At 37.9% G+C, this 22,353-nt stretch overlaps 2 protein-coding genes across 2 annotated transcripts; both read right to left on the bottom strand.

Annotated features, from left to right (window-relative positions):
• Positions 1–610: 610 nt before the first annotated feature.
• On the bottom strand, positions 611–10,685 carry LOC139734282 (protein rolling stone-like). Its single transcript, XM_071645408.1, has 3 exons — positions 10,587–10,685; positions 2,134–2,359; positions 611–1,122 (listed from the first exon to the last, which is right to left on the bottom strand). Exons 1-3 carry the CDS (start codon positions 10,683–10,685, stop codon positions 611–613), a joined length of 837 nt encoding a protein of 278 aa, XP_071501509.1.
• A 4,398-nt stretch (positions 10,686–15,083) lies between these two features.
• Positions 15,084–22,027, bottom strand: LOC139733266 (protein rolling stone-like). Its single transcript, XM_071644414.1, has 3 exons — positions 21,908–22,027; positions 19,844–20,087; positions 15,084–18,242 (listed from the first exon to the last, which is right to left on the bottom strand). The coding sequence occupies exons 1-3, from the start codon at positions 22,025–22,027 to the stop codon at positions 17,722–17,724; spliced, it is 885 nt and encodes a 294-aa protein (XP_071500515.1). The 3' UTR covers positions 15,084–17,721.
• Between the last annotated feature and the right edge of the window lie 326 nt (positions 22,028–22,353).

Raw genomic sequence — 22,353 nt, 5'->3', positions numbered from 1 at the left:
ATCAAATTAATCAATATCTGCTTCATTTAAACTCCCTTACACTCACTATGTCTTGAGAATACAGCATTTCCCAAAACCTGGAGTTTTGGATGGAAAACACACACGCACGCACGCACACACACAAATACACAGTACCCTACATACTGTATAGCTGATAAATGCTACTCTGTAGAAATGTTCTATGTCACAAAATGTATGAATCAAACGAATCAAATATTAATATTGATATCATATCATGTTTAATGATACACAGTTATCATCGATGATCATTCGACCCGAAGAAGTAGAAATAAATCCCATCTCACTGGTATGCACAATAGAATAAAAAAATCAAGAGGAATCTGGGGACTGCATGTTCTCTTCTCTCATTTAGCTGGAGTATTATTAAAGCATACATTTCAGTGACGTTGAGGTCAATGTAATTTATTCATGATGTCGAGATTACATTTGCATTATATAGAAAATCATGCAGAAAAATAGTCAATACAACGCAATGTTATGTCGGCAGTGAGTACAATGTAGAATGGTCCAGTTACCTGCAGCTGTATTGAGCAAGTTTCTCATCCTAAACATTAACAGTTTCTGAACGGTGAGGGCGCTACCGCAACAACTACGCGGCGGTCTGTGTCTCGAGCTCGACAGCTGACACCTCGACATGCGGTGTACAAGGAACGGCCTCTGTTCTTCTCCTGTCTATACATCGGACACGAAGGGCGTACAACCCCTTTAAACTGGCCTGAGCTAGCAGCGTTGCTAAGCATACGCCCACGGAGGTTGCGGCCGCAATGCCGGGATAATTCCCGAAGTCGATGATGGGGTAAATGAAGGGATTCCCGAGCGGGTCCGTCCCACCAGCCGCCCAATAAATTACGGCAAATATAAGGTAGATAAGCAGATACGAGAGCGGGTAGACCACATGTACGAAGCGGACTTCGATCAGAGTGACGAAGACTTCGACGAGGCAGACGATGGCGGGAAGGAGATGGAAGCTGACGTCGAGGAAGACCGGGAGTTTTTCATCCATGAAAGGATAAAGCGCCAGCCAGTAGACTACGGTTACGATGAGGGAGGGAGTGGCGGTGATGTTAAAGAGGCACCACTGAATTTGGTACCGTAATGCATCTGAAAGTATAAAAAAGAAGGTGTGTAAACGAGGGAAAGAGATTAACGGTGCTCAGCATAAAAGCAGTAGGCGTACAAAGCATGATCAGCAAAAATTATCATTGCAGCCGATCGATTGACAAATTGCCCTACATCGATCGACGTAAATAAGCACTGAATTAATCGGTGTTTCAGTATACTAGTATTTTAGCCATGATAAAAGAAATCATGAGCCTACAACGTACCAGCGCAGAATTCGAACCTACGACCTCCTGGTCTCTGGACATTCATTTCATGAATCTGAATAACGCTGTAGGCCTACCAGCTGCACGAAATAATACAGTTACTTTGAATACTATCACTTGCTGTCGGACGGAAGCGCGGTGGTCTAGTGGAGATGATGCCTGTCCGGAGATCAGGAGGTCGTGGTTTTGAATCTTGCTCGAGTATGTACGCTCATGTTTCTTCTATCATGACTACTACTACATGAAATGGCTACTACGAAATACATATTGTAAAATTACTGTAAACATTTTTTTTTGGTATATTGAACGTGAGTTTCGCATTTGTTTAAACAGCCGTCGAAATCATTAATGGCCAGCGCCACGTTTTGAAAAGTGCGTGTGTGTGTGTGGGGGGGGGGGGGGGGGGCACTATATATTTCTGGTGCCCTTTATTTCCGGGTTTCATCAGCTTAAAAAACAAACAAACAAACAAATATCTTTCCTGCGCTTCATCGGCTGGCAAACGTCAAAAGCATAACCACATTAAACTTTTGTTTGTTTGTTTGTTTTTGTTTTTGTTTCTGGTGCCACTTCAGGGGTGAAAAAAGTGTGTGTGTGGTTACGCCCTGTGTATACCTATAAACTGCAAGGGAAAAAAAGTGAAGGGGCACAATGTTTGGATTTGTTTATTTGCTTTAATTATAGATTAATGTACTCATCATCAGTATTATGCTTGTACTGAGTGAATTTTGCGCCAGCTTCTTTTGCTCCCTGGCTGCCCTTGTCGTACTCCCACTAATTTGAATACCTTCAATTGCTGCACTCTTTCTGCTCTTCAAGAAATCCACCACAACATTGAAGAAAGCGAAGCAGGTGTAACACGTGGCGACGATGTACGTCCAGTCAGTGAGGTATATGAGGAACTTCGCACCAAGCATGTCCGCTCCTTGCACGGCAAAAGTTATTAGACACGCGAAGAAGTAAACGGCGAGTGCAAACCGATAGAGGGCGTAAAACCAGCTTGGTATTCGTGGCTAAAAAGGAAAATTATAAAAAGTATCACTAGTTATCACCAGTCAAGTTTTGATTGCTATGGCAAGTGCTTTGAGTGAAACTGTTGAATCAGCGCTGAATCGAACTACTGATAAAGACAGTTCGAACACATATAACGGATTGCGAAGACCATCAAATCAAGCCAGGAAAAAGGTTTTTAGCAACGTAATGATAATCAAAATCATGATACTTGTTATTGGTGTACAAGCAGAATTAGTCCAGCGGATATAGAGCACAGGTGAATCATGCACATTATGGTAAAAGCACCATACTTGGTACGCATGTACATGATGCCAATACAAGTCATTTCTGATATGGAAGCCACTCTGATTCTGCCTGTGGCGGCCGTGGCGGCCATTTTTCAAAATGGCCGCCATGTGATATAGCAATGCTGTGTATTTTGGAGACTACAAGTCCGATTGTCGTGATTCTTGTACCAAAGTATAGGTTTTGAGGGTCAAGGATTCCAATAAAATAATTTTTGAGAGGATAAAACCATGGCAACCTACTTATTAGCGGCCATTTTGAAAAAAAAAAGCATGGCTGCCGCTCTACATTCTATTTATCTTTAAAACCAATGGATGCATCTTTATGATTCTGGCACAAAAATATGTTTTTGAGGTTCAATTATTTAAATGGATACATCTTTTCGTGTATACAACCATCACATCCTATACGTTTTGGCTGCCATTTTAAAACATGGCCACCGCAATATATACTGTACTGTACGTCTTTGAAACTAATTGGGGTCAATGATTTTAAACAAGCATTTGCTGATGAATAGAACTAACACATCTCGTTTTCAGGTCCATTTTGATAAATATGACTGCCGCACTACATTGAGTATGCACACACACACACACACACACACACGCACTCACACACACACACACACACACATTATATACAGTGTGGCCTAGAATTAATGGAAACGCGAGTTTTCGCAAATAATTTGCACATTTGCATTACTTTATGCAAAAAGGAATGACATAAAGTTATAGAGAGTTTATCTAGAAGAAGAACGACACCAAAATCATCCGATTTGGTTGAGTATTTTTTATTCTACAGATGTTTTTGTAAAGACGGGTCGAGCGTAAATTTCTTAGCTCAATTCAACAAATTTCAGCATCGAACAAAAGCCACTGCCTTGGGAGACTAACAAAGAATTGAGGCCGCACATCACAATGTGGAATGCGTGAATAGGATTATTGTCGAAAATTCACCTTCAATTGTTGGGTAGTCTCCGTTGCTGAGCTTTGATAAAATAAAGTAAGAAATTAATGATCAACAAAAACATGTCTAGAAAGAAAAGTACTCAACCAAATTGGACAATTTCGTTTTGGTTTTGAAAAAAAAAAATATTCGTTTCCGTGTTCTGAGGGGCCACCATGTATATATATATATATATATATATACACCCTCACTTGCCATATGTATTGTCCCATTGACAAGAATCGTTCACCTATTATTGGTAAATGAACCTCCTTTGTTGTTGCGGCGTTAAGTTCTTTATTGTTCATTGATTGTTGTTGATTATCCACACCTCTATCACATTCACTATTCAAGTATAGGTATATTAAACATCACATAAGTACAATTGTTGCATACCTGGAATACTATAAAGATAATTATGTTGAATATCAGTTAGGTAGAGTAAATGGTGAGAATGGAATAGAAGACTTTCCCCCAATTTTGGATGCATAGACAGGAGAGTACAATAAGTGTACTGTCATAGTTTTCAGCCACAAAAACATGATTATTGCAGTCTTATAAGACCTATTGATTTCTAAAGTTCTCAGTTCTTGTTCATTATTTCATAGTATGACCTTGTCAAAACTGTTACACAAAATTATAAGGAATCATATAAAGGAATCGAATGAGCTCTGACAATCCAAAACAATTATTGTTCCTGATCATCCATTGATGAGCGGTGATGAACGTTAATGCATAATTATGTAGATGCAGGTGCGCTTAGAGAACGTCTTCAGTATTTCTACTGGTGCCGGTAAGTAGAAAGATCGATAAACTGAATATTTTATTCTGCAGTTTTATCTTCCAGTAATTATGAAACCCAAAATTTATATTTCTTTGAGGTTTTCCTTAAATTCATAAATTAGCATAATTTTTCTTGTAGTTTATATTGTGGATGGGCGCTGTTACGTTATAAAATTGCGTTGAAATGCCCACTGTCCATTTACCTGTAGAAGTTGCTTTTGAATTATGAAACCTTAATCCTTATTCCATATGAGAATGGAAAATGCATCAAATATATATTTGTATAATTTCTTTGGGGTTAGGGTATGGTGAAATTCAGTTCAAGAGGCTAAAATCATTGATAAAAATTAATGCATTAATCAATTATAACAAGTAATGTATTCAGAGTAGAACTACACACGGAAACAGATAATTTGATTGTTCCTTGTTCTTGTTCTTTACAAATAATTGTACATCAAAAGGTAAAATTCACAACCACAAATCCATTTAACGAAAATGTTTGTCACATTTCTAGAAAAAAATTACACATAAGTTTTTTGCTTTACCTCTGTGAAGCACATTTACATAAAATGTTATCTTTTTAAGTAATTGGTAATTGGGTTTATTTGTAGGATAACATGGCTTCAAAAGAAAAGCTCTATTTCAACCGAGAAACCAGCTCCCAGGAAAGAAACCGATTGGACCAAGTACATCATATTCATATGTCAAGATGATGACACACACACAAAAAAAAAAAACTATCATGTCCAGCTTTGTCTAAAAGAAATGATGTTGGTATAGGATACAAAACTTTGGCAGAAGATCTGATTTGTTTTCATGAGGCTGATTCTTTACCCACTACGCTGCAAATTACAATTAGATGTTAACCTATAAAGATGTATCGTATAATACCTATTATATTTACTTTATCGTTTGATGTATAAGATTCAGTGTAGTTGTAAGTATCAGAACAGCTTGGTCAATCATGGATTTTACAGACATACATAATTGTAGTGTGTTTACATTTGATGTATGAAAGTGACCCAATAAGTTTTAGAAGTTTTCTCACACTTAGTGTCATATTTCCAAAGAAAACAGATGTACTATATTGGTTGGAAACTATGATTTTCATTCCATGGTCCAGGGACCAGAGAAAGCGAGAGTCTATATTTCTAGAAACTGTATAATCTTGAGAAATATACTTGAGACATGAAATTGTGAAGATCATGTTTTTCACATACTGTACACACAGAAATCCTATAAAGGAAGTTGAGCATATTTTCCAAAATGCTTCCAAAGTCAACTATGCCCAGATGTTCCACATTAGAATACTAAAAATGAGTGAACAAGTAATTGTTGAACTCTAAAACAAACGTTTACACCAGAATCAATCCACAATAGGCATCCCGCTTTCTTAACACTCGTACGCTATATTATAACTGGAGGGAGGCCATATTTATCAAATGGCCGCCAAAACAAAGGATGTGATGAACCTATTCACTTTGCTAAAACATCATTAAATTGAAAACCTTCACCCCCAAAACTATACTTTTACACTTGAATCGTGATTATACACTCAGCAAAAAAAGAAAGTAAACGCTTTTTCAAGTTTATATTTCTCATAGAATATTGGCTGAAAGCTAATGTATTATATACCATATTAAAGGTAACTTAATTGGCTATCAACCTGGTAGGTCAAAAAAAAAAAGGGGAAACTTCACGCATGAGTGAACACCTTTGTTTTTCTCTTCCAGGGCACAAAAGCAAAAATTGCAAAACTGAACAAGTTGTCATTCATGCGTATGTGCTCTCCCATAGAACATTAAGAACAAACAACACATTTCACACAAAACGAAACATGAATTAAGTTGCAAAAATAAACCTTTGATCTCTATGATATCTCTAAAGCCCAAATGATCAATGAAAGCTAAAAATAATGGAGGAAAATAAAGAATCTTATGTCAAATCTAAATTCAAATGAAATAAGAGAAGTGATTATTAACTAAAATGGTAGAAATTTGAGCTTTTTTTTCAAATTAGGAAATTGTTAATATTGTTTGGTTCTTGAATTTGTCTAATGAATTCTTAAAACACTAGATTAAAAGAAATAAATAAAGACATTCTGCTAATTTAATCATCTGTGTGCTTATTATTCCCTACGTCATTTGAAGTTTGATTCGACAGAAAATTCTTATTTCCCCCTTTAGTTTCCCACTTTGCTTTTTTTAGCGGTTATAAAGAGATAAAGAGAAGGGAAACTTGTTTTTGCTATTTCATTCATGTCTCTCATTGTGTTAAACTGGTCTTTTGTTGTCAATGTTATCGTGAAGGGCATTTGCAAATGAAAGAGAACATGTCAATTTTTGCAATTTTTAATTTTGTTCCTTGGAGGACAAAAACGAATGTGCTCACTCATGCGTAAAGGTTTCTTATCAATCAACCTATGAGCTTAGTAGCCAATTAAAGTACCTTTAATATGGTATATAATACATTGATTTTCATCAAAATCTTCTATGAAAATTATGAACTCAAAAAAGTGTTTACTTTCTTTTTTTGCTGAGTGTATGTCTTTTGAGTTCGAAGATATACAATATTCATTTTCTGTTGTATGGCAGCCATATTCATTAAAATAGCCGCCAAAACGTAGGATGAAGCGATTCATATTCACTTACAGTTGGATTTATGGGAATCCTTGACCAAAAAAAAACATATAAGTTGGTACCAGAGTCATGACCCTTTGTCCATACGTTTTAAGAATATGTTTTTTCAAAATGGCCGCCAATAAGTAGGTTGCCATGGTTTTATCCTCTCAAAAATTATTTTATTGGAATCCTTGACCCTCAAAACCTATACTTTGGTACAAGAATCACGACAATCGGACTTATAGTTTCCAAAATACACAGCATTGCTATATCACATGGCGGCCAAAAATGGCCGCCACGGCCGCCAAAGGGAGAATCAGAGTGGCTTCCATATCAGAAATGACTTATATTGGCATCATGTATATGTGTACCAAGTATGGGGCTTTTACCATAAAGTGCATGATTTTTTCTATATCCGCTGGACTAAATGGCGATATTCGTGACAAAAGGAGGTAAAACATGAAACGTTTAGAGAAAAAAAAAATATATATATAGAATAAACGGTTGCTTCAAAACGATCTGTTTGAGTAATGTCGTTCCGAACGGAAGACGTTCGATTACGAACAAGTATTGAAACAATATCCGAATTGTAATGACCATTAAATTTTTGATTTGATTTGATTTGATTTATTGGTTTCTATATCATTATTGTACATACACATTATGCAAACATAAATATAAGTTGTATTTTCTTCTTCATTGCCTTCGTACAATGTACAGCAAGAGTACAACAAAGCATACAACAATGCAGAGGGGCTACAGCATGGAATTACCGATATCCAGAAAGCAACATTGTTTTTACAGCTTTCCCAAAAGAATACATGGACTTTAAACTTCGAATTTCAGAAGGAAGAGAATTCCAAACATCGGGTCCGGTGTGTCTGACAGATTTCAGAGCCATCACTGTTTTTGGATTGTATAAATGAAACTTATCAGATTGTCTTGTTGGATAAGAATAAGAAATTAAATAGGTTATAGGGATTGTTATGAATAAAACACTAATAATAACAAGTTATACAGGTAGGTGGTGAAGATTTCAGCAGTAGACAGACATGCTCTACCATCATAAGAAGCTTTCACTATTTCGTCAGACTTACATAATTTAAGTTTCGAGTGGAAATGACAGTACTGGCCCAAATTCATTGACCTCGTACTTGATCGTTCTTTCCTTATTTACCAGTATACATCTCTACTTTCTTTGTTCTACATAGGACTGTATGGGGCATATTATACGGATGAATGGACGGACGGACTGACAAGCCAACTAAAAGATTATAGACATGATATACAGTCTCTAAAATTCCCCGTCATGATGAAAAACTTGACCTTATTTTTAGTATTACCAAGGATTTATCACAGTTATGATATCATTTCTGGTATTTCGGGTATAGGTGCCACACTTCATACATGCATTTTTTTCCAAGTTGGGAGGGGGGGGGGGTCGTATAAGAGAGAGAGAGATAAAACAATGATGTCAACCACATTTCCTATCATGATACTAAGCATGTTTCTCAAGGTGTTTTCTACGATTTCACTCAGAAAAGCACGCCCCACTTCAACATGTCACTTAAGATTTTCCAAATCAACAATGAATATATCAAGTTGGACTGCTGTATAGTCCGGTTTTTTTTTTTTGGGGGGGGGTGGGGGTGTTGCTGTTTTCTTTGTCAGAGTATTAAAGGGATGGTACAGTTTCGCTTGAGATGGGGTTTCAGGTCACCATTTTTTTTTTAATGATGACTGTTTGAGATAATGAGAAAACTCTTATGAAATATGACAGAACATAATAATTCTAAGAGGAATTCAAAGCTTATTTGATGAAAAATAATTGGCTTTGAAATGGCTGAGATATCCCAAACAAAGCGATCCTAATAAATGGTGGTGTCCATCTTTTTTCGGATCATTTTGTTTTACTTTGTTTTGAGGTATCTCAGCCATTTCCAAACCAGTATATTGTTATCAAATACAATTTGATTTAATTCCTCTTGGAATTGCTTTTTGATATTTTATGAAGTGGTTTCTGAACATCTCGCAAAAGGTTAAAACCTGAATCCTCACCTCAGTCGATACTATACTATCCCTTTAAAGATCTTCCGAAGTTACGTAATTTAGTTTGGCCTGAGTGTATGATAATACACGTAGTTGCGTCTATCTTATGGTTGTTGTGTCAGTTACATAACAGAAGTGTTGAATCCCTTCGGAATGCTGAAACATGTTTGTTTTGTCTTACATGTGACTCATTAAGCGCCTAATAACTTATCCAACTCCTCCTCCTCCATCTCATGACGTCATCAAATGAGATTTTCCCATCATGCACTGCTGAAGAGTATATACCGTGAAGAAAACATAATGTAACTTGATTCTGCAAAGAGTATTTGTACGAAATAACTATAGCTGCTTTCACTGTGAATCTGAACATTATGGTACTGATGACAAAGGTGATGATAAATGGTGATATAATGATAACGATACCAACTGTAATGATAATGACAATAATAGCAATAATAACAATAATAATAATAATAATAATAATAATGTTAATAATAGCAATATTATATATTATCATTATTATTATTTTTTTATTATTATTATTATCATTATTATTATTATACAATCATAACCATAATTACAATACAGTTGTAATTATGATGATGATGATGATGAGGAGGATTATTTATTTCAATTCAACTTTTATTTTCATTTTTTTAAACATAATTTACACTGAAAAATACTTCAATTCGACATGTATTTTATGGAATGATATGCAGTTTAATCATAAGATGTTCATTCATGTCTGTACACATTTCAAGATGAGGCATGTAAAGGCATGTGAGGCATGTGAGTAAGCAATGATACAATTATGATGATAACAATAATGAGAAAATTTACAAAATTCAAACTGAAACTAAACCACTAACAAGGAAACGATGCCACGATAATGAAAAGTGGCTGTGAAATAGAAACTACTGATACGACAGTCTTATAAAAGCGTCATCGACCAGTTGTCATTAATCTCTGGGTATCAAGCACATCGATAAATTACAGACTTTACTGATGCGGAAATATGTATCATAATTATACGCATCTAAGCGATGATCGGAGTGTAGGGGGGTCGACCTGAAAGGCCTGTCCGAAACAGATCCCCGATCCATGCAGCAGAAGCCTGGTGGAAATGAAATCGGGTGAATTCTATACCTCCCCCGCCCCAACGGTCCACCCGACCTCACTTTCAGAACACACGACTGCCATCACAGTCATGTCATGAATGAATCAGAAAAAAAAAAATAAATAAAAAATCCGTCATATATCAATTCAGAACTGCTGCGTCATTTAAGTGAAGTCATAACGTTGCAAGGTCAGATTCAGTGCAATAAACGAACTGCATGTGTATTGTCAGAGGCACATAGGCCTAGGCCTTACAGGCCCTGTACAGTAATGTTGTGTGTATTATAAACGCACTGCCTACCAGTACCATTTACAAAAATAGACAAAAGCTGATGTATAGGTCTACTTACTGTCTGTACATTGACACATTTCTATCGCCTGGTATCACGTCGTATGATAGTCTCTATTATTACATGTATATACTCACTTGTTGTGAACACACATCCTTTGGTCGTCTGCAACGTAGTGCAAAGTCCGCCCTTTCCACGGAGTACCACTTTCTGCTCTCATCTTCACTATCACTCATCGTTGCCAGTACGACTGCTGACGAGTCCTTCGAAACTAGGTGATCTGTCGATGCGGTGATGAACAGCGATATGAAATGATTTCTGCTCTGGCGATCTCGTAAAGCACAATATAGTGATCACGCGTTCCCAATCCGTGTTCACTGGATATTACCTTTAACAGTTGTGAAGCTATAAGAATCGAGCTAAATCTACACACGCAGCTATACCTTGTATACAGTCTTGTGGAAGCCATACATAACCACACAGACACGAATTCACGGTTGACCGAATAGACGAACCTCCTGCCTGCAGAATGATATCCCTCGAATGAATCTTGTTTTCATTGCGCAACGCTGTAGAAATATTGTCCCTCTTTTTGAGCGAGGGTGTTTTGTTTTCTTTTTTTTTTTTTTTTTTTGGGGGGGGGGGGGGGGAGGGGGGAGGGGGCGGCTACGTCAAGCTACTTCCGTTCGCATTCACCGGAGACAGGGAGCTTTTGGAAAGTGATGCAGACCAGGAGGTCCCCTTCCTCATGCAAAGTACAAGATGAACGCAATTTGCAAGTGTACACTATGGCCTATCAATACACCGTACTTCTCTTTTCCGGTGAATTCGAAATCCTTTTCTTTTCTATTTAAAGCGTTTATTTGCGGAATTCCCCACTCATCCTGTGTACTCTGTGTGAAATGGTGATTGGTGTAGTATGAATGCATGGTTTAGAAACAAGCCATGTAACCCCCCCCCCCCCCCCCCACACACACACACACACTACACGCATACACGCATATGGAACCCACCCACCCCCCCACCCGAAAAAACAAAACAAAACAAAACAAAACAAAACAAAACAAAACAAAAAAAAACGATGCAGGCATATTGTTTGCCATTTTGCGATGGTTTGTTTGGTTTACAAACCTTTTGTTTTATTAATTTGTTCGTTTTTGTTTTTTTGAAGGAACGTGTGTCGTTGCATCACAATTAAGAACATCAGACTTAGAAATGAAGTACTTTAAATCAAATTTTAAAAAAGCACCGGACTTTTTAGTTTGCTTTGGTCGTAAAGAATGAAATTGAGTGATATTTCAAGGAAGCATATTCATGTAACTTAACGGCCGAATCATGCTTGGGGTGGTAGGCCCTTACTTATCTAACATAATGTAGTGTAAATAGCATACAAACAAGGTAATATATCACATGACGGGTTAACGAGCTCAGGAAGTCCGTAAAACACACACATACACACACACACACACACACACACACACACACACACACACACACACACACACACACACACACACACACACACACACACAAATGGTTGTGGGAATACATGAATTTTCCCTCCGTGTCTCCCATCCCCATCTCCTTCTATTACATGTTGTATTATACCATTTTATATTCCCCTACTATATATATTACAGTTGTATCTCCTCCTATATTATACTATGTATTCTATCTCCTATATAAGTATAGGGGTTTACTATATCTTATCTCTTCCTATATAGTTTATTCTCTTTCTCCTCTGTTTAGTGTTCCCTTCTTTCTCTAGCTCTCTCCCGATTCCTTTACCCTCCTTTCACTGTCCTCTTCCCTCTCTTTACCTTTCTCCGTCCCTCCATATCCCTCCACCTCTCCTTCTCCCTCTCTCTCTCTCTCTTTCCCTAGTCATGCATATCTCTCCCCCTCTCTCCCCTTCCTTCTTCTTCAGTATATCTCTCCCCTCCCCTTTCCTTCCCTTTTTTTCTTTCCCTCCCTCCCACCTCTCCCCCTCTCTGGCACTCTCTATCTGCCCCTCACATGTATGCAGACACCAACATTATGATGAAGGACTAAACTGTACATAACATATCAAATTACATGTAGAAGATCTATGTTTAATCTCTATAAAACTCTTTCTGCTCTCTTTGAAAAAAAAAAATGTTTGCAAAAAAAATACAAAATATAGATAAAAAATAAACTGTACTAATATTGCATAATGTTTAACAACGCATATCACAGGCGATAATACAATAAAGATACATTCAAGACACAGCCAACAGAGAAATGCATATTTTCTTTGCTAATATAAAATAATATATAACCATCAATGCAATATGGTGTGGATAGATTATAATGGCAGCATGTACAACAAAAGCATGGACAGCTCCTAATACCATGAGAACTTGGTGGTAAACATGAATTACTTACGATAAATAATTCATAACATACAAAAGGTAGCAAATCTAAAAACTCTATAAACTATCCAGTATTTTATGTTTTGCTTTGTTTCTGTTTTTTCAACACATTGCCATGATCCATTGGATGAAGCTTTAAGAGGCAAAGGGTTAAACACGTTAAAACGAAAGGTCAATAACAGTTTTGAAAACCATGCCTAAGGCAGTTACCGTTTCACTTTCATTATACGGTCACTGCCTGGAAAGAAAACAAATGCAGGCTTTATCCAAGCTTGTTTGCCCCCATATAATTAGTTCAAGAAATAGTCAATTAAGCCAGCTACACAAGAGTGACTGTTTGTGAACAATTAATGTTTGATCATGATACATTCTTTCATATATATAAGGAAAAATGACAAGCCAAGTCGACCCATGGAATGTAAAGGAAGTCATGTAAGACAGTAGCTCACTATTACATGTATTACCAGCATTTTGAATTAATGGAGGGTATAATGATTTAAAAATCTCATATACAAGCCTACTTCCATGTAATTAGCAGCCTTCACAATATAGCCTAGTATCGCCAATATGAATTCCAAGTATAGTTACCACCAGCACTGATTTCTTTGTGTTTGAGATATAAAAAAGAAAAGAATATGACCAACTTGGTGGATGAGGCAAAGCGAATACGAAACTACGATTTAAGTGCTACCACTTACAGACCTTGGAATCTATACTGACATGCAATAATGATTCAATAGTCATTATCTTTTCTTTTTAACTCCCTCCACAGATTCATCAGTTACTGTATTCATAGATATTATGACTGGCACACTCAACCTTGACCTGTGATGTCATTACCCTCTACATGTGACCTTTATGACATCATCACACCTTCAACAGACGGTCGTGGTAACGCATCCCTGAAAATGGGACAGAAAAGATATTGATACACGTATTCTATTTTCTCTCTTCTGTCCAGGAATTTTGCACCTTGGTGCTCCAACCTGAAGCTATCATTTATCTTTGTTGTTGTTATTATTGTTGTCTAATATGCATTGTGCAAGTTGTCAAAATTGACATTAGCTGGAAAGACCAAACAAAAAAGCTAGTAATGTTCACACTGCCACTGCTCATAAGTACAAGTTATAAATTCACATGGCCCTTACAGGAACCTCTTGGGCTTTCCTATCAAGAGTTAATAAACTTGAAATTTGGGGTACTATATGCATGTGTGAACCTCTAACTACATAATAATAATCTAGAGTACAGGGTATTGGGATGCATTCACAGTTTTGCTTAAAATACCATACATAAAGGGGCACAGAGAATCTCTTTCAATTCCTTCCTATGAGCTCCTCAAAAAAGAAAAATCAAAAACGAATAAAATACTCGCATTATTAAAGTAATCTGCTCCTGAGTTTGTTGCTGATTGGCTCAGTTCCTGCTAAAATAACTCAAGGGCTGAAGTAATGGCATGTTGTGACAAACACTCATACAGTCGAGTTTCAGCCTAGCCTAAAATTGTAATTCTGTAATTCATTTCCATCAACAACATGCCCTGAAATGCTTGCTTGTAAATGGAGTGTTGTGACATAGTATGACACTGTGTATTAGTTACGCACTATTGGTACAGGTTCCTTTACTGTACACAATGGGTTTGCTCCACGCGGGGAATTTGTGGTTATAGCGCCACCACACGGCCAACTGTGAACATCCCTTAAAATAATTTTGCAGAGTACAGACACTTTGCACTGTAATATCACATCAAGAAAAAGCAAATCATCTTGAAGAAGCTGATTTCATCTTTCTACTGTGGCCCCATATATTTCCTATGCCCCTGAAGTTGTCATGGCTCCCTTTCATCCAGATAATTGGAGTATTCCTTTTCAACATCAGACGACATTGAATATGACAAAGTTTGCTCAAGCTGCATCTATTACACTTTCATTTTTTAGAAATATATAAGAACATACAACACAGGCTGGAAATGCATTGATGTTGGACACCTCTGCCTCAAGCATGCTGAAAAGAGGCTAGCTTTGATGAAATATCACATGACTTCCTAGTCAGATGATAACATACATTATCCATTTTATATATCACAGGGCAAGGGGCACATTCAATGATCAACACACCGAATGAACACATGCCATTTTACTAAACTTATTGAGCATAGCAAAACAAACCAGAACAAACCCTACTCTGTCATACACTATAAATAATTTTGATGACAGTCTAGGAAGGAGCATGCAAAATGTTCCATCGCGGGGGTGTGAAATACAATGGAGGGATTCATAACCTCTCGCAAGCTAGCATTTCAGATCCTGAGCTTAGATACTCTGTATATTCCTGACAAACTACAACTCTCACCATCTTCCATCAATATGGATTTGATAATGTACTTTGTGAAACATACATACCATCACTGTCGCAAAAATCTACAATGCAGGGCGGATCCAGGGGCTCCGTAAAGAGGGGGTGCCTTTACAAAATTAAAGGGGGGCGCACACACCCCTCGCCCTATTTTTTTCCTTTTTATTTCTCTTGTTTTTAAAAAGAATAAAGGGGGGGGGCGTGCACCTGGTGTGCATCCTCTGGATCTGCCATTGCAATGTGTGTGCTGAGCATGGGTTTGTGCTGTCTTATGTAGCCGTTAACCCGTTGAGGACAGATAGATTTTGCTACAACACGTATTTCCCATAGACACTTGCCCGAGTATACTCGGGACTCGTCCTCAACAGGTTAAGGACTTGCAAGCTTCGTCATTTGGCATCATTCACCATTTTTATATCATGCAAATCATCTAAAATGGGAGAACATAGGAAAATGTTTGCTTTGACATATCATTTTAGGTGAAGTGACCCCTGCATTATGACTGGGAAATCCCCCATTTTCTTGGCAGGAGCAGGCCTACTAAACACTCGGTACAATCAAAGATGTTACTACTTGGAGCAGCACGATTCCATTCAAAGTTCATACAATGTCTGTACAAAAGATAGAAAATACATGTATCAAATACAACATTTTCAGCTTTCAGTGAATGAGGAAGTTCATATGAATTCAAATTCAATTTTGATTGTTCTACTATTTCTTCTCTGCAACACACTTCTAGGAAATAATGTAGAACATGATACAATTCGCGGCATGGAATTTTTGCAAATTGGAGCTGATGGCTTTTTTTGCGTCATGAAATATTTGCAAACTGCCACTGGCATTCAGTGAATATAGTAAGACAAGAACTTTCGTGTGCATTTTGATTGCACAAATCTTGGCTCTTGCAAAATTCGTAAAACTGAAATGCAGGCAAACATTCCTTGTTTTACAGTATCTACTGCTTAGAAAATATGATAGCATTCATGATATGATGTTTCTATTTTCATTCTAAAGTCTGGTATGAAAGACTACTACCGGCATACTCACATCTTTGGTTTGAGGCAAAACAAGCATGACAACATATCAATAATGTAAGAAGCCACTTATCACAAAATGTACTTCACACGGCATGTACAGTGTACGCAAGTAGAACTGTAACTTTACTATAAATAAGACCTTGATTCCCTATACAAAAATACTTTGTATTCAGTTTCCCTACGGACAGCCCGAGTATACAGATTTATTTTGTTCAAGGCATAAATCACTTGAGGCTCTTTTATGCAGCAAGTTGTCAACAAGATAAAAGAAAACAACAGTTGTCCGTAGCATCAATTGATTGCTTCGACTGTATAAGCCAATTACAGCATACTTAGGTTGACTCCATGTATGTCTGACATGTTTGGTGGATTCGCTGCATGGAACTCTGCATAAATGTTTTAAGTCACACTAGCTAAGAATGTTTGTAGCAGTGTGGGTACATTTCCTGACTAAAATACAATAGGAGCATGGTCATTACACTGTACATCATGTAATGTAAGCCAAATTTTGTCTTCAAAAATCTAACTCTATTCTAAAGTCCCGCTATATTTAATGTTACTAAAGTAATTAAGAAAATTAATGTCTCATCAAGAGTGCTCTTCAGTGTTAAGTGTGACTTTGCTCAACACAGCTACAGGAGAACATATTTCGAAACTGAGAGTCCTGACATTTGCCCAATGGCACATTGACATAGGAGGCATATTCTTACAATTGTACCACACCAGTAACCTGCCCTATGAAAATGCAAGTGCTCCGGAAAGTGGTTTCAAGCTAGGAGACTGCATACATATATGCAATAATGGATTGTGCCATACAACAGGTTATATAGCAAAGGTGGTATGGCACATACAGTATAATATTTTGATCATGTACTACAAACCATATGGTAAACATTCCAGTTTGTGTCTCACCTGTGAAATATGGCTTTTGTCAGAGCAACTGTACATGGTGCCACCTGCATTTTGCACTTCCACTGAATTCATATACCAATATACAAAGATTTAGAGATATATAATTGTTATATGAATATACATATCAAACTTCATGATTCAAAATACTACATAATTTCACATCAGAATGAAATAAGCCTGTAAATCACAATGAAAATGGTCATAAATCATTGCTATTATCATCATCATATTTCCAATTAGCACATAGAGGAAAAATTGGCACAGGTTACATTTTGGACATGTCATATAAAGCTTAAATATACAGTGCACTCCCGTTGTAACAAACATGGTTATAACGAAATTGCGGTTATAACCAAGTAAATATTTGGGCCGTAACGTTACCAACTTTATGTGTTTTTATTGTTTATTTGTTCGGTTACAACGAATTTTCAGTATAATGACAGAAAACTGTCAGTCCCAAGGACTTCGTTATGACGGGAGTCCACTGTACAGAGCATTCATTATAAATATCTTGCTTTGGTAATCGAGGGAATGCCACCTTTACACTATCAGAAAATTTTGAACTAGGCACTGACTCAAGCATATTCTTCAGAGGGATGCGGTCTTTGGTCCGGGACAAGAGGTTCCTGCTCCTCCACTCTCTCGCTTACATTCGTGTCCAGACACCTCCTCCTCAGGATGTAGAGCAGCTTCAGAAACCCCTGCGCCAGGAACGTCGCAGCGGCCACCCCGAACACCGTCGCCACGGCGATGCCGGGATTGCCGCCAAAGTCGATGATTGGGTAGATGTAGCGGTTGCCGCTGGGGTCGGTCCCGCCCGCTGCCCAGTAGATGACGGCGAAGAGCAGGTAAGCGAAGAGGTAGAGGGCCGGGTAGAGGACGTGGACGAAGCGGAGGTGGACCTTGGTCAAGAAGAGGTCGACCAGGCAGAGGATGCACGGCAGCAGGTGGATGCTGATGTCGATGTGGAGCGGAATCTCCTGGTTCTTGGGTATCTGGGGCCGGAGGATGGGCCAGTAGACCAGGGTGACGATGATGCAGACATTGATGGAGATGTTGAAGAGGAGCCACTCAAGCTGGTAGCGGAATTTCCCACCTATAACGCATTTTTTTTTTCACAAACATGCAAAGAGGCATGTGATGTCAAGAAACTGGTTGCATTTAAAGGCAAGTTCACATCAGTGAAAGTGAAAAACCACATCCAATTTTTTTTTTTAATTTTACTGCAACGAATACTGTAAAAGTGGTTATTTTCATGTGAGTAATTTTTCATGCTGGGCTAGGTACAATGAGTTTCCCTCGTTTTTAATTCCACAGATTCAAGACATCGTCCCCAGATACATGGCATGCAAAGATATTCATGTGCTTTTATTTTCGTTCTAGCTTCTGGTTCAGCAGAATGTGTGAAAATTTCAAGATCATGAAAATTTCCACTTTTACAGTATACTAAAATCAAACATACGCTCCTACAGTAATTTTTGTCTCATCTTTCAGTTTCATTGTGATGTTGTATGCATATTTATTACATTATGTTGGTTGTTATCACTGATTTTGTGCATCATGTGAACTTGCTGGAAAACAGCCAAATGGGTGAGTGCCAGTCTTTCACAAGTCCAGCACATGCACGTACACACACATACAAAAGCAAGAAGAAAAAAAAAACAGCAAACACCCACATCCAAGGTTATTGAACTATAGAATTCATTATTTCCAAAACAGGTAAACTCAACACAGTTTTATAAATGACATGGTAATGTCAAGGCCTCAAGTATTCTAGCAAATTAAAGGACAAGCTTATCTTCATACAATGTATGTATGAATTGAGAGAATGCAGCAGTATTAATAGACCACATCCAACAAATCTCACAATCTGTTAAATACATTGTAGTTATGAATATTTGAAGTTCAGCGCCGCAATCTGTGGATGACAAGACTACTATCACAGCATGTAATGTCATATGAGGAGAAAGATATAAAGAAAATATAAGGAAAATTTAACATTAATTTCTCACTTCTAGCATAATAAGCACTTGACTTGCCTCTTTCAGAAGGTGGGGGGAATAACATTAATCTTAACATAGGTCAGCCACAAGTCAATTTTGTGAAATTCCCTTTATATTTTCATTCTATATTTTGCATGTGATGTCATAAACTGTAGCAGTCTTCTCATCCAGCAGTGTCTGTGCTGAAGCTTTAACAAATTGTAACTTTTGAACGAACCTCTCGATTTTCCTCAAACTTTCCCTGATGTGTTCTATGCATATTGCTGCAGCTTTCACTCAATCTACATGTTGGGCCTAGATATAAAAGTGAACTTGTTGTTTAAATTGAATTGATTTACAGTGTAATTATACTTATTCAGCAGTTACTGTGTATGATTCAATAAAGGTGAGGTAATTTAGTTTCTGAATCACTGACAAAGACAGAAATTTGTTTCCTATTTTACAATGCAGCAAGAGAGATGTAGGCCTACTTGAAAGCTCAGCTGCTGTAATTTGCATTTGAATCTAATAGTGAATATCTCACTCTGGCTAGAATATGAAACTTTCCCTGTTCTGTTTTGTAAGATTCTATTTCACCTTTCAAGGACAATATGAAAGTGGATTTTTCTCCTACGTAACTCAATTCTAGACAAGCTTTCAGGTCCAAACCCCACACTTCTGACATAAAATAACCGTTCTGTCCCCAGAAACTTACCAGACCGGTTAACTTGCGAATCGGCACCTCTGCGGCGGTCCGTGATGTAGTCGATGAAGGCATTGACGAACGAAACGCAGAAATACAGGGTGACCTCGATGAACGTCCAGTCGGTCAGGTATATGAGTACTTTGGCTCCATATCCTCCTCCGCCCGCATACACCAGGAAATAGATGAGAAAGCTGAAGAAGTAGCCGGCCACCACAGTGCGGTAGAAACAGAAGATGAAGTTTGGGATAAAATTCTAGGGGAAAGAGGGAAAAAGAATGTGACATAAGGGAAAGTTAGAATGCAATTCCACACTACATTCAATTCATCTACACAGAGTGAGTTAGCCAAAACTCACACATGTACAAAAAAACAAACTGTCCCATTCCACTCACTCAGAGCAAAAAGCAGAGTGCTAACCCAGTGAAGTGGTCTCCCCCACCTACATGTACCCACACAACAATCAAATGGTGCTGACTCCTTATGGTTCGCACCACGTGACCAGCAACAGTCAGCAAAATGGAATCAACCAGGCGCATTGTGGCACAAGAAGATGACAAAGACTGAAACTCATAATTTCTAATAACTGTGCCGATAACACCCTTTGTAAAAGTATTGCAACCATCTCCATAGTGGAAATTTCACAAATACTTGGCTTGCTGCTTGCATGAAGGAAAAAACATACTGTTTTCTTAACCCGTTGATCGAGGATGGACTGATTTTGATAAAATGCATTTCCCATACACCCCTGCCCAAGTTATACCCGGTACTCTGGACTTGTCCTCAATGGGTTAATCAATGCATGGCTGTATATTCTCCATGAATTCAAATACTCGCAAAATTATCACACAAATCTATATTTTGATGCACCGTACCTTACCCCAAGGGTGTTGTTACGCTCCAGGTAACTGCACTGTGTAGCACTACCGCGCGCTACCTCGTGCTAGTACATTTACATTTGAACTGATATCATCGTAGCGACCAAATTTTTAATAGCACTTGGCGATAATCACTATGCCAATTTAGGCATGTAATGACAGTTTGATTTTATCCTTTGATAAATCACATTACATACATGTACCTTTCATATTCTTTTGTATAGATTTAGATGATTTTCGTATTACTTCAGAATGAGATAATTTTTATGTATGAACTTGTCCCATGATGACTACTTTTTGATGGTACACTTGTATTCACTTACATATTTTACCCAGGGCTGCTTTACCCAAGTGTCTTGGACTAGATGCAGTGCCACAGCACAGGGCGATACTGCTATCAGTGACACTGGTGTGGTGTGTGTGATAAGCATCGATATTACTAATACTATATAGGCTACTGCTGCACGTATACCACTGAGTTCATTGTTACACACAACATTTTCTTCCATAAAGCACTGAAATTGACTTTCACTATCTCTTTTTAGTTTAGTTTTGCTTTGTTTTTGCTTTTTGTATAATGCAGGCTCCAGCCCTGAAAAATCAAATGATTCAATAAAATGGCAGATTTTGCTTTGCCCAAGCTTTGGTAGGCCTATACCCCAGGGACGCAGGGTAGCAAAAACAGGAACGCCCTCCTACCATTACCAACAGTCACCGGCATCGCAAAGAGTGTTCTACACAACTTAGTTCTATTGACCAGTCAACTGTCCAACATGTTACCTGGTATATAGTTACTGATTGAATTTCAGTCATGTCCTGAGTTTGAGGGACCTTGAATATTACAGACCCTAATTTGCATGTGGCAACATGGTGTCATGGGCAATAAATCTTGCCAATACATTCCCTTTGTTTATAAGATTTAGCTTTGTTTTGTTCATTTATCCTGGCCCTACGTGTGGCTACGTATCTACGTGTTCAATCAACAATATCCATGTCTTCTTTTACTAGCTAATTAATATTCAGCTCAGGCAATACTTTATTTGTCATGTTATGGACGGGTTCTTCTACTTCTAGTTCTAGCTCTACATTGATTGAAACTATTAATCTAAACTGTCACCAAAGTTACAATGGCATTGATTTTTTTTTTCTTTGTTATAGCTATTTTGAGAATTAAGTCACTAACGGTACAATAACGTACTTGCTGACGACACACATCACTAAGATTTTCATCTTTAAGCTTGAGGTCTTGAAGTCGCTCCTTCCATGTCCTCCGTCCACCAGTGCCAGCGGTACTCGCAGCCGGAGTTTCACCGCTCATGGTTACTACGTGAATGACATGCACCAAAGCCGCTTTAGCTTACAAGATCATTAAAAGATGATCCATTCTTCTGAAACGTTCAGCCGTATCGGTGCCTTGAAGTGTCTTCCGCTGAAATAGATGACAGTTTTGTATCACTCAGCGAGGCTGTAAATGGTCAGTCAGCACATCATGAGAGCATGGTGTTCATTGATTGACTGATTAGAAGCTTTTTTCTTTTTCTTTTTTCGGAGCGCAGTGTTGATCGTTCAGGCCGCTTTTCCACCCAGGACATGTGCTGTCACGGTCACCCGCCGGAACCGCCCCGCCGCGCTCCCGCTGAACCC

Source organism: Diadema antillarum, unplaced genomic scaffold, assembly GCF_040938485.1.
Source record: "Diadema antillarum isolate AM-2024a unplaced genomic scaffold, OU_Dant_1.0 scf00000000, whole genome shotgun sequence".
Lineage (NCBI taxonomy): Eukaryota > Metazoa > Echinodermata > Echinoidea > Diadematoida > Diadematidae > Diadema > Diadema antillarum.
Note: the sequence above shows the minus strand (reverse complement) of the source record. Positions and strands in the feature narration are given on the sequence as shown.

Coding starts and splice junctions, on each gene's coding strand:
- LOC139733266 (XM_071644414.1), bottom strand. CDS start 22,027: ATGAGCGGTGAAACTCCGGCTGCGAGTACCGCTGGCACTGGTGGACGG. Junction 20,088..21,907: donor GTGATGTGTGTCGTCAGCAA/GTACGTTATTGT, acceptor TCTTTCCCCTAG/AATTTTATCCCAAACTTCAT. Junction 18,243..19,843: donor TTCGCAAGTTAACCGGTCTG/GTAAGTTTCTGG, acceptor AATGCGTTATAG/GTGGGAAATTCCGCTACCAG.
- LOC139734282 (XM_071645408.1), bottom strand. CDS start 10,685: ATGAGTGATAGTGAAGATGAGAGCAGAAAGTGGTACTCCGTGGAAAGG. Junction 2,360..10,586: donor AGGATGTGTGTTCACAACAA/GTGAGTATATAC, acceptor TTTCCTTTTTAG/CCACGAATACCAAGCTGGTT. Junction 1,123..2,133: donor AAAGAGTGCAGCAATTGAAG/GTATTCAAATTA, acceptor TTATACTTTCAG/ATGCATTACGGTACCAAATT.